Raw genomic sequence first — 18,742 nt, 5'->3', positions numbered from 1 at the left:
AAGATAGATGCAGAATAGAAGGAGAAAACTTAGAAATCAAGGTACTACCTCCTTGATTAAATTGGAATATAGGAGTTCTCAAAAATCAAAACTTTGGGGGACACTCTATAAATATCTCATTAATAGAGTTGTAGGAAGAGAGAATAAGTGTTGATAGTGATTTTTATTCACACTTATGCAAATATGTAAGAAATGTTAGATGTTGTAGTCAGGGCTCTAACCCCAGACCTCCCAGTTCAAATTAGAAGTGTCATTGAACAAAGGGAATTTACAGCATTCTGAGACAGTACTAGTATTCACCCTGTCAGCCAGGTTACTCGGTGATCTTAGAAGACTACCAAGTGTGACAAGTTTGAGGCACTGACAGTGCTAGGACCTTTTAAGCTCCTAGTTCAGGGGAGCTGGAGCCAGTTTGGTTGCATGGGGGAAGGAAGCTATGTCAGGGAAGCTTGGGGCCAGTAAAGTTGACTAGGGGGAGAAAGTCAGGGCCACTGGGCTTAGAAAATGCTGGCACGCTAGATAACAATAGAAAATATATTTGCTTTTCAACAGTGTCTTTTATCTATAGGAGGACAAGAAAAGATGTTCCACATTGGTGGAATTAAACCTCTTTTGGGATAAGAGGTCTTTTAAAGACACTAAAATTATTTTGATTGTTTGATTCTTTGATGCTATTGGAATCACAGATTCAATTATAGCCCTCTTAACCAGGAAAAATCCAAGGGGTGGAAAAGTATATACACATTTTAGTTTTAGAATTAACTAAGAAATTACAGTGTAGTCTTATTGTGATCTATTTATGTAACATTCTTTTAAGATCTGTTGAAATTGAATTATCCTTAATTAAAAGCAATCAACTATATAATTAGGCAGGGCTTGTTTTAAAAATATACATACATATATTTATTGGAAACATCAATTTGGTAGGAAATGACCCCACCCAAGAAGAAAACTAACTTTTTACTATTTATAGATGGACATTAACCATACATCATTTTCCCCCACACCTGCATATCCACAGTTTAAAAGTTTATATATAAATCTTTATATATATAATATTTGTACATTTAAACTAACTTTATATACATATATATGTATACACACACATCTCCATTTATTCTCTTGGCTCTTCATGAAGAGACCCAAATATTTCTGGTCAGCTTTTATTCTACCTGTTATTGACTTTAATTCATTATGTCCCTTAACTTCATTAATCACAGAGAACATTAGAATTGGGAATAAACTTGATCATTTAGTCTATTTCCATTATTTTGCAAGAAATTCTCTGGATATTACAAATATTCATTTCTGAAAGAATCTGAATCATGTGGTCTCAAGCAAATCATTTAACTTGAGTTTGAGTTTCTTTATTTTAAAATAAGTGGTAGTGATGGTGGTGATGAGTAGTGGTGATCGTGATGATGAACTAGTTATATAAGGATTTTTCAAGTTCCAAATCCCCTTACTCTAACTCATTTGTAGCATATCTAAGCAGAATACCCTGTCCAGAGTTCTAGTTTTATCCTTGGTAAGTTATGATTATGATGGCCAAATGACACAGATTTTCCAGGACAGAGTTGATATCAAGAAGAAACAGTGTACTTTTAAAAATGGGGCCTTATAAAAGAAATATCCCTTCTCAACCCATGTATCTTGATTTTTTAGTTCAGAAAATAGGGTTACTTTTAAAACTAAGAGAAATTCAGAAGTTTATGGAGATCAAAGCTATGGACTCAACCTATTTACATCTAAATCCTGGCTCATTCCTGGTAGTCAGTGACATTTAATACTTGTTTGAGCCTCAATTTCCTTAATATCTAAAATGATTATAATAATTTTTCAAAGATAATGATTTTTAAATTTTGACTTAGTCCTAGGTTTCTGATTTGAAATAAGAAAGAAAAGAAACACTTTCTGCTTTTGAATAATCTACATTCTTAGAGAAAACAAAATTGCATGATGCTTAACTTTTAAATTAAAAGTGATTTATTCAGTGAATCTACTAGGCATTCTATTATGGTAGCCACTACATTACAGTACTTTATTCCATAGAGATATATAGGACAATTCAAGGCAATCAATCAAAAAGCATTAGGTACTTTTTATTTATTTAGTCAGAGTGATGAAATGCGTACCATATTTATCATGGATGCTCTTAGCTTTTTTTTCCCTATCCTTTTAATTTCCAGAAATGAAAGAAAAGGTATATATAGTATTCTGAATCATGTAGAAAGGAAGCACTGAGGGTAATGAAAAAAAACCCTGGAATGGAAGTCTGAAGCAGTGGGGTGAGAATGGTGATCTTGGAGTTAGAAGACGAGTTCAAATCTTCCTCCAAATATTTACTAGTTGTGTAAACTAAGCTTTCATAGTGAGTCACTTAATGTCTGTTAGCCTCAGTTTTTTCATATGTAAAATAGAGATAAGAGCAACTATTTCCAACTTGTTTTGAGAATCAAATAAGTTGACATATATACAATACTATGCAAACCTCAAGGTACTACATAAAGGCTAGCTTTTTATTAATTATTATGGAAGTTTAGGTTTGAATTCCTTCTCATCCATTAATGAAGCTTTGTTTTCTTCCATAAGGCATGAGACCACTCAGGACCTCAGGTTCTTCATCTGTAAAACTGGAATTGGCTTTACCAGCCTCAGAGGTTTATTTTGAGGGAAGCTCTTTTCACTATACCCCGCTGTCTGGATGACCCATTTCACTTTTAAAAAGTTATCTAGAAAAGTTTGAACCAGTGCTTTCTTCTGCATAAGATTCCCTGTAGCAGTGATGGCAAACCTATGGCATGGGTACCAAAGATGGCCCACAGATCACTCTCGGTGGGCACACAGCAGCCCCCCTCCCCAGTCTGGGACTAGAAAGGCAGAGGGCCTCCTGTGGAGCTGATCCCTCCCCCTCTCCACCTGCCTGATGACATTTTTTCACATCCATGCACCTCTGCTCAGCCACCAATGGGAATGCGTAGAGGGTAAAGGGGGCATCTCACAGGCAGCAGAGCTGGGGGAAGGCGGAGCGTTAGGGCTACTCCCTTCCCCCTCTACCCTTGCTGAGCCAGGAGTCCAGCGGGAGTGAGCACTTTCTCTCTTCCCTGTGTGGGGCAAAGGGGGCGGGGCAGGGTGGGGGTGGGGCCCTGCGCTTTGTTACAATGATGACTTTTTAGGGGGGCAGAGCTGGAGTTCGCTTTTAGAGACTAGAGTAGCACACTAGTACACTAGTGGAGTGGGCTAGTTCCGTTAAGCTCAAAGACTAAGAATAGCCCAGGTCCAGCCTAGGTAAGTGCGACATGCTCATCATTGGAAGACTGAAGGTGGCAAACTCTTTGTGCACCAAGATCCATGGACTCTAACAGTGCTGATCTATTTAGGACATCCCTAATGGCTTTAATTTTTAAAAATTGGAAAGCAGACACCTCCCCAATCAGATTTTGTTCATCTGCCCTTCTTGGCCTCCTCCTCTCCTTTCCCTCAAAATGACATCAGGGTAAAAAGAAGTCCTTTAATCTATGAAGGAATAGTGTCATGAGAGTGTGCGCTCATCAGGAAAGTTGAATGACTACTCTGGAGGAGCAAGGAGTGTGGTATTCAGTGGCTCTAGGTATGTATGTTGTATGTGGGTATATAGGTCTGTGTATGGTTACATAGATCATATATATGTATGACTTAGGGACTTTTACATTATTTATGTTTTATAAAACTCTTATCTTCCACCTTAGAATCAATACTAAGTATTAGTTCTAAGGTAGAAGAGTGGTCAGGGCTAGGCAATGGGGGTTAAGTGACTTGCCCAGGGTCACACAGCTGGGAAGTGTCTGAGGCCAAATTTGAACCCAGGCCCTCCCCTCTCTAGGCCTGACTCTCAATCCATTGAGCCATCCAGCTGCCCCCAGGACTTTTACATTTTTAAGAGACTCCTCATAGGTCACTAATTTAGTGTGTAGTACTGGGCTAATCCCTAATTCTGTTGACATGGGGTAGAATCTTTATTTGCCACTTAGATCTGATGGAAGATTTATTATCTTGGGGAGCCTGAATCTATTTATTATGGGCAGTCTGGTATTGTTCATCTATCACTTAATTATCTTAGTTTGAACACCTTTGGGGTCATTTTTATCATTGCCTTCATGGTCTAAGGTCCAATTGGTAGAGTTAAGATTGTTTCCCCTTTCCACTGCCTGACAGAGTCCCTGCTCTTGTGAGGTCCTGATGGAGAAACTGAGTGTCAATTAGCAATGAATGAATACAACAGTAAGCATCAATAACAGAACTAACTCTTTTATTACAACCAAGAATACACTCTATTTTCAGATTTTCGGATTCAGATTTTATTGTTAAACTTCACATCAACAGAGATACTTTTAAAATATAGCAAACAAGTGGTTTTTAAACTTCCAACTAGCAATTATTCATAAACTTCATGTTTTTCCACACTTAAAAATAGAAATGTGTGATGATTGAAATACAAAGGCTCCCCTCTCTTTTTGTGCTAGAAACATAATCACTAATATAGATTAGAACATGTTGCCAAGATATGCTTCATTGGGGACTATGGCACATAATAGAATAATTTCAAATATTTCCTATTTATACTTTGTTCCTTTGTTGGACTCATCTAGAATTTCTCATCAGAATTAGCCAGAAAATATACATATTTTAAAAGTGCATATAAAACAATTGAATTATATCTGAGCTAAGTGCCTGGCACATAGCAATTGATGTATTAATTGAAAAATAATATTTTATTTGAACACCCTAAATTTCTTCCAACGTATGTCATTTTGTTCCTAGAGTTATTGGAGTGTTTTTAAAAATTATTATAGAATCTTAGGACTAAAATGAACTACATTCTAGTAATAAAAACCTTCCTTATGTTTTACAGACTACTTCACATGTTTCTCTTTGCTACCACAACCCCCCTAAACTTCACTATAGAAGGAACAATGAAACACTAATGATCTATTTTAAAAATATTTTTATTACAGACTGCTCCACTTTTGTCTTTATATTCCTAACACCATACTTGACATTTAATAAATGCTTATTAAGGTATTGAATGTTTATACTTTGGTTTAAGCATTAGTACTTGAGACCAATGTGGTGTGTGCTTAAGAGAGACCCTCATTTACCAAAGAAAACCATTGTTTTAGGGTCAAATTAATGGCATCATTAACTATATTCATTCTGTTCCCTTGCTTCTGAAGGTACTTTGCAATTTTATTGTTGCACATTAGTACATGAATTCAATAAGTTTCCAAATGCACATTGGTAGTAAACATTGTTGATACTTCCTTTGGATATGAATAAATACTTTTTCTACATATATGTGTATATATGCACATTACGTAAGAATATATGGCTATATAGAAATCTCTTCATGTTCTCATTTTAGGTGCTTGTGTTTTCCTAAGAATTTGGGAAAGGTTTACTTACTTCAAAGAATTCTTCTCCTTTCGCCTCATTCCCTTTAATTTGCCTAGTAGGCTTGACTTTGATAATTTTTTAATGTTGCTGTCTCTTTACTATATTGCTCAATGATATCTTTTAAATGTAGTTTTTTTCAATGCTATTCAGATCTGATTTAAAATATTTTTCTCCCTACCCCTTATCCCTCAATAAAGAAAAAGGAAATCACAAACTTTGTAAAAAATCAATAAGCAAATTTATGAAGTGCCTATTATATGTTAGGCATCGTGCTAAGAAATAAGCCCATTTAAGAAAAACAAAACCAAACAGTTCTCACTTCCAAAAATGTATGTATCTTCCATCCATCTTGAGTCCATCATCATGTGGTTAGGAAGCAGGTAGTACACTTCATAAATAGTCCTCAGAAGTCACAATTGGTCATTGCATTCATCAGAGTTAAATTTTTCAAAGTTGTTTTCTGTGTTATGTGACCATATAAATTGTTCTTCTGGTCTGCTCATCTTACTCTGCAATCATTATTAATAATTAATTGATTAATTAATTATTAGTAAATAAATAGATTAATTTCTCCCAAACTATTCCTTTCATAATTTATTTGGATTATAATAATATCCCATTACATTCATATGTTCATCCATACCCCAAATTGATGGCTACTCCCTTTGTTTTTTTTGCTACTACAAAAAGAGCTACTATAGAAATGTTTTATATATAGGAATCATTTTTTTTTTCTTTTTTTCTTTGCTCTCTGGCATATAAGCCTAGAAATAACACTGGTCAAAGAATTTGACCAGTTTAGTGATCGGATTGGGGAAGGATAGTTTTAAACTAGCTTCCCAGTGTATCAATGCAATGCACCTGTCTTCCTGATGACTAACACTTCATTTTTAATCCTTTGTTTTTAACTTTAAAAAAATTTTAGTGTTTCCATCAGTGTGAATATTACCTATATCTGTAATGATTTCAATTCATCCATCTTTTCTCATCCTATGATGATTCTTATTCATGTTTCCGTATAGATTTTCCATTAGTCTTAAGCATTCTAAATTTGGTGTCAGAGGATCTGGGTTCAAATCTCAGACTTCCCATTTAACTGCATGGCCTTGGACAACTTACTTAATCTTTCTTAGACTCAGTTTCTCTGTCTTTAAAATGAATGATTTGCATTAGATAACATCAAGGTCTTCCATCTCTAACTGTTTTCTGGGTCTTTTTATGGCTATCAGTACATACCTCAGATTGTCCCTTCAGCTCACAATATGGCCGGCTATTACAAAGTCCTACACTAGTGCTTCATTTAAGTCTGGAAATGGTCCCTGAGTTCGTGAAGACTTTTCTAGTAGAACTCAAGTTCCAATGTACTCTACCAAGTTGGTAAGATTTTTCAACTATAGTCTTAGAATCAGATTAAGTCAGCTATCGATAGACTTAGCTAATTATGGAGAGGCCACCAATAGGTTGGCTATTAGATGGTGAAATCTTTGGGCGTGGAATCCCGTGAAAAGAGTTATAAAATTCTCATTGCAAATGTTAACAAATAGCACAAAGTATGTTTTATGGGGTTATGTCATGACCAGATAGGCAGGAGAAAAGGAAATGAAGATGATATGATGTAGAAACAGGGTTGCAATAATCTGATTTGGTTAAAAACCTTGAGTGATATAGATAAAATTGAATGTGGTAGTACTGCTGTCTCTGGGTAAAATTATAATTCTCAAGATTTTTGTGGGGCAAGTATTGCCAGAATTTGTTATAATAAGTGCATTGTTCATATTTTTTAATGACACAAAATTCCTCAAAACCCTGTTGTGAAGAATAGCATGAGAAAAACAACACTTTAATAGGATAAAACTTCTGGCTTGTGGTGTTTTAAGTTTTTGGCTATAAGAGTTAAAAAAAAACCCAGTTGTTAGAGGCATAAAGGATTTCTCCTCCCCTGTTGGTTTGATGAAATTAAGCCAAATAATTGGGCACAGATCAAGTATGCTCTGTCTCTGGTCATGTCTCTGGCCAAAAGAGTAACGAAAGCTCAGACTCTTGAACTCCCACTATGACTGACAACATTCCATGAATGAAAATAAGGAAGTATTGTTGCAGTGACCTGTTGACCATGAGAGAGACATATCATGGAATAGTGAATAAAGTGAGTACTTGGAACTGGATTTCATTCCTCACCTCTGAACCACAAGCTTTGTGACTTTCAGCAAGTCATTTCACCTTTCAGTGTTCTAGGCAACTCTCTACTTTAGAAGTTGCCTAGCTTCATACAACAATACAATCAGGAAGCTGCCAGACTGAAATCACCCCCATTTGCCTGAGTTTACTTTTACTTTTATCATATTCTCATTTCCATGTAGTAAGAGCAAAGAGAAATGTGATTGTTTCTTGGACTTTCTTGTGGTTCTGAATCACTTAAATAAATGCTTCTTGAATTAAATGAATGTTAAGGTGCTTTGGATAAGTAAAGTAATTCATTGTAGTTGATATGCATAGGTATGGTTCTGTGTGTTTATTTAAGGTAGCTATTTTTTCTTTAGTTTGTTTCCGTAATAAACTTTTTTTTTCTTTTCGAGGCTGCTGAAGTTAGTAAGGAAATATGCAGGTCTGGGCTTGCATTGTATCTCCTTCCTGCTTTTCCATTCTGTACTATTTCAGTGACTCCTTTAAAGCTGGGGGGGGGGAGAACCTAACACAATTGAGAGGTACTTAAAGTAGAGTAATGTTTGTTGTTCAAGGGAAATACAGTCTTTCAAATAAAGAATATTAAAATGGAAAAGAAGTATGAAATACTAAGGACTCCTCAATGCCCCTTAGATAAAAAATACAACTCCTCAGCTTAGCATTTTTAAGGCTCTCTACAGTCTCATTGTTACCCACCTTTTCAACCTTATTTTATATTACCTCTGTTAAACCTTATGTTTCAGACAAACTGGATTTATTAACTCTTGGGGAACTGGCAAACTAGGTACTCTGTCTCCCACCTCCTTTTACTGTCAAGACCATCCCCTATTCAGGGAATATATATTGCTTTTGTATAGTTCAGAATGTTGAACTTCCTTCAGAATTCAACATGGGTGCCAGATCTTTAGTGAAACTTTCCCAGATCGACTTGTCTATGTTTTTTTCCCTCATCAAGTTCTTTTTCTTTTACTTGTACATATCTTGAATCATTTCCTTAAGAATATAAGTTCTCGACTTCCAGGCAAGATGGTGGCTTAGAAGCTGCGAAAGTTCATACCTCAGAAACCCTTCCTTACCGATCGCAAACTGAGAGCTCCTAGGACACCGAAATTCAAGCTGAACAACAGGACAGACCCGGGGAACCCTCTTCAAAAACCTTCAAAAGGTACGGCCCCCCCAAAAGCCAAAACCCAAATCACTCGGATCTAAGGGGCAAGCAGAAGGAAGGTCCCAGGACCCATTCCCCCCAACCCAGAGTGCTGAGCCCACGTCAACAGCGGGAACTTCAGGGTCGGCAAAAGGGCCCCAGGGCTGGCTATTTTGAAGGACTCACCTTGAAAGGAACCTGAGCCAGTCTCCAGGACGCCCAACACAGACGGCAGGGAAACATAGAGAGAAGAGGGAAGCCTGTAGACCCCTGGCCTGGGTCCTTCCAACTGAGTCTCAAGAGAGGTCCCAGCTTTAGGGCACCAGCTGAATCCAATCCCATCAGGAGCCCTCAGAGCTACTGAAAGGAGAGAAATCTTAGGGCCGGCAAAGGGGTTGCTCCTAAGAGCTTACCTTGAAAGTAACCTGGGCCAGTCTCCGGGCATTCAACACAGATTGTGGAGGAGGAGGTTTTTTGCTTTAGGGCTCATTCAGTACAAACAAGCTGAACCTAATCCCATCAGGAGTCCTCAGAGCCCAGGGAGGCCACGGCCCCTCCCCCCTTAGAGAGCAGAGTCTTCTGAAAGAACCAGCTGAATCTAATCCCATCAAAAGTCTCCAGAACACAGGGAAGCCCAGGCTCCCCACCCACCCTCATTGACTTCTGGACTTTAAGCCAATCAAAAGCCTCCAGAGGACAGGGAAGCTCAAACCCCCAACAACCCTCCCCCAGAGACTACACCAAGAGATCTTCTGTTAAAGCTCCAAGAGGGGAGACTGAAAGAAGTCCCCAAAAAACAAAGAAAATGAGAGGAACAAGAGTACAGACAGGGAGTAAAGAAGGGGTGAATTTGAGCAAACAACAGAAAAAGAAGAAAGAAACTACAAGAGACAGCTACTACTCAGCAAATGGAACAGAGGGGGAGAGATCAGCAAACGATAAACCAGAAATCCCAGCGAATTGGATACAGGCTGTGGAAGAACTCAAAACACAACTAAGAGAGGCTGAAGACAATTGGGAAAAGAACTTAAAAATTAATATAAGTCATCTGGAAACAGAGGCACTTGAACTAAAACAAGAAAATAGTGTCCTGAAAGCCAAAATCATCCAGCTGGAAAATGAGGCAAAGGAGATGAAAGATGAGGCAAAGGAGATGAAAGATGAGATAAAGAGGATGAAAGACGATCTTCAAAGAAAATCAGACCAGAAGGAAAAAGATGACCAAAAAGCCAGAGATGAAATCCAATCTTTAAGAACCAGAATACAACAACTAGAATCAAGTGACCTCACAAGGCAGCAGGACACTATAAAACAAAACAAAAAGAATGAAAAAATTGAGGAAAATGTGAAGCATCTCATTCACAAAACAGACGATTTAGAAAATTGTTCAAGAAGAGACAGTTTAAGAATAATTGGACTACCAGAAGACCCACAACAAAAGAAAAAGCCTGGACATAATACTAGAGGAAATTATCCAGGAAAACTGTCCTGAGATCCTAGAACAAGAGGGGAAAGTGGAGATTGAAAGAATCCACAGATCACCCCCTGTCTTTAATCCCCAACTGACAACACCAAGAAATGTTATAGCCAAATTCAAAAACAGTCAGATGAAAGAAAAGATATTACAAGCTGCCAAGAAGAAGCCATTCAGATACCATGGAAACATGGTGAGGTTAACTCAGGATCTGGCTGCATCCACACTGAAGGACCGAAAGGCATGGAATATGATATTCTGGAAAGCAAGGGAACTAGGTCTACAACCAAGAATAAAATGCCCATCAAAACTGACTATATTCTTGCAGGGGAAAGTATGGTCATTCAATACAACAGAAGAGTTCCAAGCATTCATAAATAAAAGACCAGACCTGAACAGAAAATTTGATGTCCAACCACAGAAATCAAGAGAATCATCAAAAGATAATTAAAAAAGAGGGGAAAAAAACAAACAAAACAACAACAAAAATTTTATAAGAGACTCAAAAAGTTAAAATGGTATGTATCCCTATAAGAAAAGAGGTCATTGGTAACTCTTAAAAACTGTTGCTATCACCTGAGCAGCTAGAAGAATTACACTCAGAGGGAACAATGACAAACTGTATAGAATGAAAGGACAAGACATAAATAGGTATATAGATATATGCATACATAAATACATATATATGTGTATGTATATATATATATATATACATGACTAGAGCTAAAAAAGAAAAGAGGTTATGACTAAAAGAAATGGGAAAAGAAACAAATGGGAGTAAATTTATATGTCACAAAGAATCTCATGGCGGGAGGGGGGAGAACATTGATACACTGGAAGGGTAAAGAGGTTGGAGACAGGAAATACTCAACTCCTATGTACTTTGAAACTGCCCCAAAGAGGGAAGAACAACCCAATCCATTGGGGAAGAGAATAGATCTGCGCCCTATAGGGGAGTAGAAGGGTAAAAAACGGACTGGTGGGGAGGGAAGCAGTACAAGGGAGGGAAAGGGTGGGGGGGAAATTTTAAAAAGACTACAGGGTATTTTCCCTGTAGGGAGGGGAAGGGAATAAGAAGGGAGGGGGGTAGAAAGGGAAGTAAAATAAGGGAGGGAACGGGGCGGGGGATGACTATAAACAAACATTGGTATAGAAGGAAATAGTGAAAGAAGAAAAGGCAGGACCAGGAGTATAAATCAAAATGCTGGGAAATACACAGCTAGTAATCACAACTCTGAATGTTAATGGACTGAACTCACCCATAAAACGCAAGCGAATAGGCGAATAGCAGAGTGGATTAGAATCCCAAACCCTATCATATGCTGTCTGCAAGAAACACACATGAGGAAGGTAGATACGCGTAGGGTGAAAGTAAGAGGATGGAGCCAAACCTATTGGGCATCAAATGATAAAAAGAAGGCAGGAGTAGCAATCATGATATTGGACAAAGCCAAAGTAAAAATAAATCTAGTTAAAAGAGATAGGGAAGGTAATTACATCCTGATAAAAGGCAGTATAGACAATGAGGAAATATCTGTACTCAATATGTATGCACCAAATGGCAAAGCATCCAAATTTTTAAAGGAGAAACTAGAGGAGCTCAAGGATGAAATAGATAGAAAAACTATACTAGTGGGAGATCTGAACCTTTCCCTATCCGAACTAGATAAATCAAATAAAAAAATAAAGAGGTGAGAGAAGCAATTGAAATCTTAGAAAAATTAGAGTTAGTAGACATATGGAGAAAAATAAATAGGGACAAAAAGGAATACACCTTCTATTCAGCAGTACATGGTACATTCACCAAAATTGACCATGTACTAGGGCACAAAATCATTGCAAACAAGTGCAAAAAGGCAGAAATAATAAATTCAATCTTCTCAGACCACAGTGCAATAAAAATAATAATTAGTAAGGGTACATGGATAGATAAATCAAAAATTAATTGGAAATTAAACAATATGATTCTCCAAAACCAGCTAGTTAAAGAACAAATCGTAGAAACAATTAATAACTTCATTGAAGAAAATGACAATGGTGAGACATCCTTTCAAAACCTATGGGATGCAGCCAAAGCAGTACTCGGGGGGGGGGGGGGGGGATTTATATCCTTGAGTTCATATATAAACAAATTAAGAAGGGCAGAGGTCAATGAATTGGGCATGCAAATTAAAAAACTAGAAAGTGAACAAATTAAAAATCCTCAGATGAAGACTAAATTAGAGATCCTAAAAATCAAAGGAGAAATTAATAAAATTGAAAGTCAAAGAACTATTGATTTAATAAATAAGACTAGAAGCTGGTACTTTGAAAAAACAATTAAAATTGACAAAGTACTAGTCATTCTAATTAAAAAAGGAAAGAAAAAAACCAAATTGACAGTATCCAAGATGAAAAGGGAGACCTCACTTCTAATGAAGAGGAAATCAAGGCAATCATTAAAAACTACTATACCCAATTATATGGCAAAAAATATGGCAATCTTGGTGTTATGGATGAATACTTACAAAAAATAAATTGCCTAGACTAAAAGAAGAAGAAATAAATTACCTAAACAACCCCATATCAGAAAAAGAAATTGAACAAGCCATCAAAGAACTCCCTAAGAAAAAATTCCCAGGTCCAGATAGATTCACAAATGAATTCTATCAAACATTCAAAGAACAGCTAACCCCGATACTATACAAACTATTTGACAGAATAAGATAAGAAGGGGTTCTACCAAATTCTTTTTACGACACAAACATGGTACTGATCCCAAAGCCAGGCAGGTTAAAAACAGAGAAAGAAAACTATAGGCCAATCTCCCTAATGAATAAAGATGCAAAAATCTTAAATAGGATACTAGCAAAAAGACTCCAGCAAGTCATCACAAGGGTTATCCACTACGATCAGGTGGGATTCATTCCAGGAATGCAAGGATGGTTCAATATTAGGAAAACCATCCACATAATTGACCATATAAACAAGCAAACTGACAAAAATCACATGATTAATTCAATAGATGCAGAAAAAGCCTTTGACAAAATACAACACCCATACCTATTGAAAACACTAGAAAGTATAGGAATAGAAGGGACTTTCCTAAAAATAATAAACAGTATATACCTAAAACCATCAGCAAACATCATCTGCAATGGGGAAAAACTCAAAGCCTTCCCAATAAGATCAGGAGTCAAACAAGGATGCCTATTATCACCTTTATTATTTAATATTGTACTAGAAACACTAGCAGTAGCAATTAGAGAAGAAAAAGAAATTGAAGATATTAAAATTGGCAATGAGGAGACCAAGCTGTCACTCTTTGCAGATGATATGATGATTTACTTAAAGAATCCCAGGGAATCAACCAAAAAGCTAATCGAAATAATCAACAACTTTAGCAAAGTTGCTGGATACAAAATAAACCCACATAAGTCATCAGCATTTCTATATATCTCCAACCCAGTTCAGCAGCAAGAATTAGAAAGAGAAATTCCATTTAAAGTCACCGGAGACAATATAAAATACTTAGGAATCTATCTGCAGAGACAAACACAGGAACTATATGAACACAACTACAAAACACTCTCCACACAATTAAAACTAGATCTAAACAATTGGAAAAACATTGATTGCTCATGGGTGGGATGAGCTAACATAATAAAAATGACCATCCTACTCAAACTTATCTATCTGTTTAGTGCCATACCCATTGAACTACCAAAAAACTATTTTACTGAATTAGAGAAAACCATAACAAAGTTCATTTGGAAGAATAAAGGATCAAGGATATCCAGGGAAATAATGAAAAAAAATACAAAGGAAGGTGGCCTTGCAGTCCCAGATCTCAAACTATATTACAAAGCAGCGGTCATCAAAACAATTTTGTACTGGCTAAGAGACAGAGAGGAGGATCAGTGGAATAGACTTGGGCTAAATGGCCTCAGTAAGACAGTCTTTGACAAACCCAAAGACCCCAGCTTTGGGGACAAAAATCCAGTATTTGATAAAAACTGCTGGGAAAATTAGAAGACAGTGTGGGAGAGATTAGGTTTGGATCAACACCTCACACCCTACACCAAGATAAACTCAGAATGGACAAATGACTTGAATATAAAGAAGGAAACTATAAGTAAATTAGGTGAACACAGAATAGTATACATGTCAGAACTTTGAGAAGGGAAAGATTTTAAAACCAAACAAGACTTAGAAAGAGTCACAAAATGCAAAATAAATAATTTTGACTACATCAAATTAAAAAGTTTTTGTACAAACAAAACCAATGTAACTACAATTAGAAGGAAAGCAACAAATTGGGAAACAATCTTCATAACAAAAACCTCTGACAAAGGTCTAATTACTCAAATCTATAAAGAGCTAAACCAGTTTTACAAAAAATCAAGCCATTCTCTAATTGAAAAATGGGCAATGGTCATGAATAGGCAATTTTCAGTTAAAGAAATCAAGACAATAAGCACATGAAAAAGTGTTCTAGATCTCTTATAATCAGAGAGATGCAAATCAAAACAACTTTGAGGTATCACCTCACACCTAGCAGATTGTTCAACATGACAGCAAAGGAAAGTAATGAATGCTGGAGGGGATGTGGCAAAGTAGGGACATTAATGCATTGCTGGTGGAGTTGTGAATTGATCCAACCATTCTGGAGGGCAATTTGGAACTATGCCCAAAGGGCGCTAAAAGACTGTGTGCCCTTTGATCCAGCCATAGCACTGCTGGGTTTGTACCCCAAAGAGATAATAAGGAAAAAGACTTGTGCAAGAATATTCATAGCTGCGCTCTTTGTGGTGGCCAAAAATTGGAAAATGAGGGGATGCCCTTCAATTGGAGAATGGCTGAACAAATTATGGTATATGTTGGTGATGGAATACTATTGTGCTAAAAGGAATAATAAAGTGGAGGAATTCCATGGAGACTGGAACAACCTCCAGGAAGTGATGCAGAGTGAGAGGAGCAGAACCAGGAGAACATTGTACACAGAGACTGACACACTGTGGTACAAGAGAACGTAATGGACTTCTCCAGTAATGGCTTTACACTGTCCCTGAACAACCTGCAGCGATCTATGAGAAAAAAAAACAAAAACTAAACTATCCTCAAGCAGAGGACAAACTGAGGGAGTAAAAACACCGAGGAAAAGCAACTGCTTGACTATAGAGGTTGAGGGGACATGATCGAGGAGAGACACTAAATGAGCACCCTAATGCAAATACCAACAACAAGGAAATGGGTTCAGAGCAAGGACACATGTGATACCCAGATGAATCTCGCGTCGGCTAGGGAAGGGGTGGGGGGGATTGGGGGGGAGGAAAAGAAAATGATCTGTTTCCAATGAACAATGTATGAAAATGACCAAATAAAATAATGTTTAAAAAAAAAAGAATATAAGTTCTCTTAGATAGGAACTATTTAGTTTGTCTTTGGGTCTTCAAGGCCTGGGACAGTACCCTTAATGTAATAGACATGTTTATGAAATTGAATCTGTTGAATTCTGTTTGGTTAGACATTGTTTACATAGTTGATCTTGAGCCCAAGTTTTAAGTAGGTAGTTGCTTTGTTGCTTTTTTGGCAATATAGTCACTTACAAATGGCATTTCCCCCTCTCATGTGGCTTCCCTAGGTGGAAGGGGCAGATGAGAACAATTTGGTCCAGGGGTCATAAAGGTGGCTGAAGCAGGAGAGCTTAGAGTTTGGTTAGACCTCATAGAAGCCAAGGTCCACTGCATCCCAAGCCATCCCCAGTCATCTTGACTTTTGTCCTGCCACTGAACTTTTCATGACTCTGGAAGAGAGGGTGAAGGCTATTTTGTGCAACTCTGCCTTTCTTAAATCCAATTTATGCTCAAGTCAGAAGACATCATCAAGTGATATCATTTTGGTCCTTCCTCAGTAGGAAGGGCAGCAGCCAGCCACTAACCATGACAATTTCATTTTGTAATTGCTCTAACTTTGCATATTTACTTGTTTCTTTAATAGGGACACTGACATGAAAGTCTATAGAGTTGTTCTCTTTGCCTTTATTTTTTCATTCTGCAAAAGTTCAAGTATGATAATTCAAGGGGATTGCATGTAAGAGAAGAGGAAATGTGTGATAATTTGGCTGTAGTTTTAGAATGGAGTTGTTTCTAGTTTCATTTGGTTATAAACCACTCATTCCTTTGCAACTAGAGATTTTAAGATGAATTTGAACTGTATTAGGGAATATATTTTAGCATACCTATAGCTCAATAATATTTAAATACTGTTATTACAGAGGGTCTGTATGAGAATTACATATTAATTTGTGCTGTCTATTAAAATTACTGATGCATTTTAAAAAGTCATTTTATAATAGATACATGTAGAAATCAACAGTTAAGTAAACCTCACCAACTATCAAAGTTTCTTTGATAGTATTCATAGCATTCTATATCCATAGTTAGCCATCTCCCTTTTTCCTCAACATACTAAGATTAGTCATTGCATTTAGTTTGAGTTCAAATGCCTTTCATTATTTATTTAAAGTACGTTGTTGTAGTTAATGTGTATGTTATTTTCTTGGTTTCTGCTTACTTCAGTTTGTATCAGTTCATACATATGTCTTATGTTTTATCTGAATTTTTAATCTTTTACTATACAGCCATATTTTATTATGTTTTTCAGCCAACTTCCAATTGATTGGTGAGGTTAGACACATTGTTTCCAGGTTTTTGCTATCACAAAATGTGCTACTATGAATATTTTGGTATAGGTAGAACTTTTCTTCCAGTCTTTAACTTCTGGGATATAGTGTCAGTATGAACAATTCATTGATTTGTCTTGAATAATTCCAAAATTGTTTTCCAAAAATAGTTGGACCAGTGATTGCAGAGGTCCATAAACAATATATTCCTGGCCTGTTTTTCCTTTAAAATCTCTACAACTTTCAGTCAGTCAGCAAGCACTTATTAAGTATCTATTGTGTGCTAGGTAAGGAGAATACAAAGCAAAAAATGAAATAGTTTGTCCCCTCAAAGGACTTACATTATGTTTTGGAAGATATATAATTATGTAAATTTAGAAGGCAATTTGGTAGGGGAGGGGAAAGCACTATTAACATTGACTATCTTCTTTTTTTATGCTGGTGAGTTTTCATCTTAATATTTATCTAATTAGTGATTTGGATTATTCATTTGATTGTAGGCAGTTTGCATTTTTTCCTTTGGATAACTTCATACCTTTTGATAATAATAGATAGCATTTATATAGCACTTTAAAGGTCAGAAAAGAACTTTACAAATATTATCTCACTTTATCCTTACAACCTTGAAAGGTTTGTGCTCTTATAACTCTCATTTAACAGGTAAGGAAACTGAAGTATAGAGGTTGTGACCTATACAGAGACACCCAACTAGTAATTGTCTGAGGCTTGATTTGAATTTAGTGTTCCTGATTCCAGGTCCAGCTCTGTATGCACTATATAATCTGGCTTTGACCATTTGTCTACTGGGAAATGTCTTTTAGTCTCATGTAATCAATGATGTAATTTTTCCCCTCTCTTGTTTGAGTTTGTATTTTAGTTATATTAATTTTATATGATCTAGATTGTCTTGTCTTCCCTTATGCTCCATATATTTGGTTTTGAATTCTCCCCAATCATTAATGTGACATGTAAAACTTATGTTATTTATCTATGAAGCTTATTTTGGTAAGTGGTAGAAGAGGATTATCTTTAAATTTTTTTTTCCAAAAAAACCCCCAAAAAACCTAGATAGATACCAGCTTGATTTAAGCTCCATTTTAAAATAAAAGTTTTTACAATTATGTCCAGTTTTCTTGGGAAGTCAGTTCACATCAGCAGAAAAGGAAGGGATATGTGGGTGCTTCTTCAGTAAAGTGTTTGTCAGAGTTGAGAAATGAATTATGATTTCTTAACTTGCATTTGAATATAAACCTTCCATATTTTCTGGAGAGTATGTTTAAAAGAGATACATAAGTGAGTTAGTAATGGCATACAAATAATAATATTGTGTTGCAAAAACTAGCATTTGTCTTACTTGTGATCTCAATCATTTATTAGGCAGATAGAATGCTTATATTTCTCTCCCAAATAAATTCCCAATTCCTCATTTTTGTCTTCTCTAAACTAGCAGACCATACCCCCTTCTGATGCACAGAAGGAAATTTTAACTAAATAAATGAAATTCTTTTTGCCTGAGGGTACAGTCTCTGAAACTTCTTTTCTTGCAGAAAGGTTAATATATGCCACCTGATCACTAGGAAATACAGGTTAAATTATCTGTGCCATTATGAATGAGTTGAACATAAATCAACATTTTAAAGAAATAGATTTTTTCTTCTCCTTCTGAAAGCTAGGGTTATATGAAGTTATGTGGAAGAGTGTTATTTGAGTGTTACTTTGGTCTATACCTTTAGAGACATGGTAAGATAGATAAGAGTGCTGGGCCTGGAGTCAGTAAGATCTGAGTTCAAATCAAGCATCAGACTTATTAGCTGTGTGAGCCCTGCAAGTTACTAATTTG

The 18,742-nt window shown here is 36.4% G+C and overlaps 1 protein-coding gene across 3 annotated transcripts in view; it reads left to right on the top strand.

Moving 5' to 3' along the window:
* The window catches only part of FAM107B (family with sequence similarity 107 member B), a 93,753-nt gene that overhangs the window by 11,522 nt on the left and 63,489 nt on the right, over positions 1–18,742 (top strand). Inside the window, exon 1 of one of the 3 annotated variants that reach the window (XM_056799457.1) lies at positions 3,227–3,610. The exons of the other annotated variants lie outside the window; for them this stretch is intronic. Within the exon in view, the coding sequence (XP_056655435.1) occupies positions 3,565–3,610 (46 nt within the window). The 5' untranslated portion in view covers positions 3,227–3,564. Of the gene's footprint in view, positions 1–3,226; positions 3,611–18,742 lie in introns of those variants that run through there. 3 annotated transcript variants of the gene reach the window in all.

Source organism: Monodelphis domestica, chromosome 5, assembly GCF_027887165.1.
Source record: "Monodelphis domestica isolate mMonDom1 chromosome 5, mMonDom1.pri, whole genome shotgun sequence".
Lineage (NCBI taxonomy): Eukaryota > Metazoa > Chordata > Mammalia > Didelphimorphia > Didelphidae > Monodelphis > Monodelphis domestica.
The sequence above is the reverse complement of the archived record's forward strand: the minus strand, read 5'-3'. Positions and strand labels throughout refer to the sequence as shown.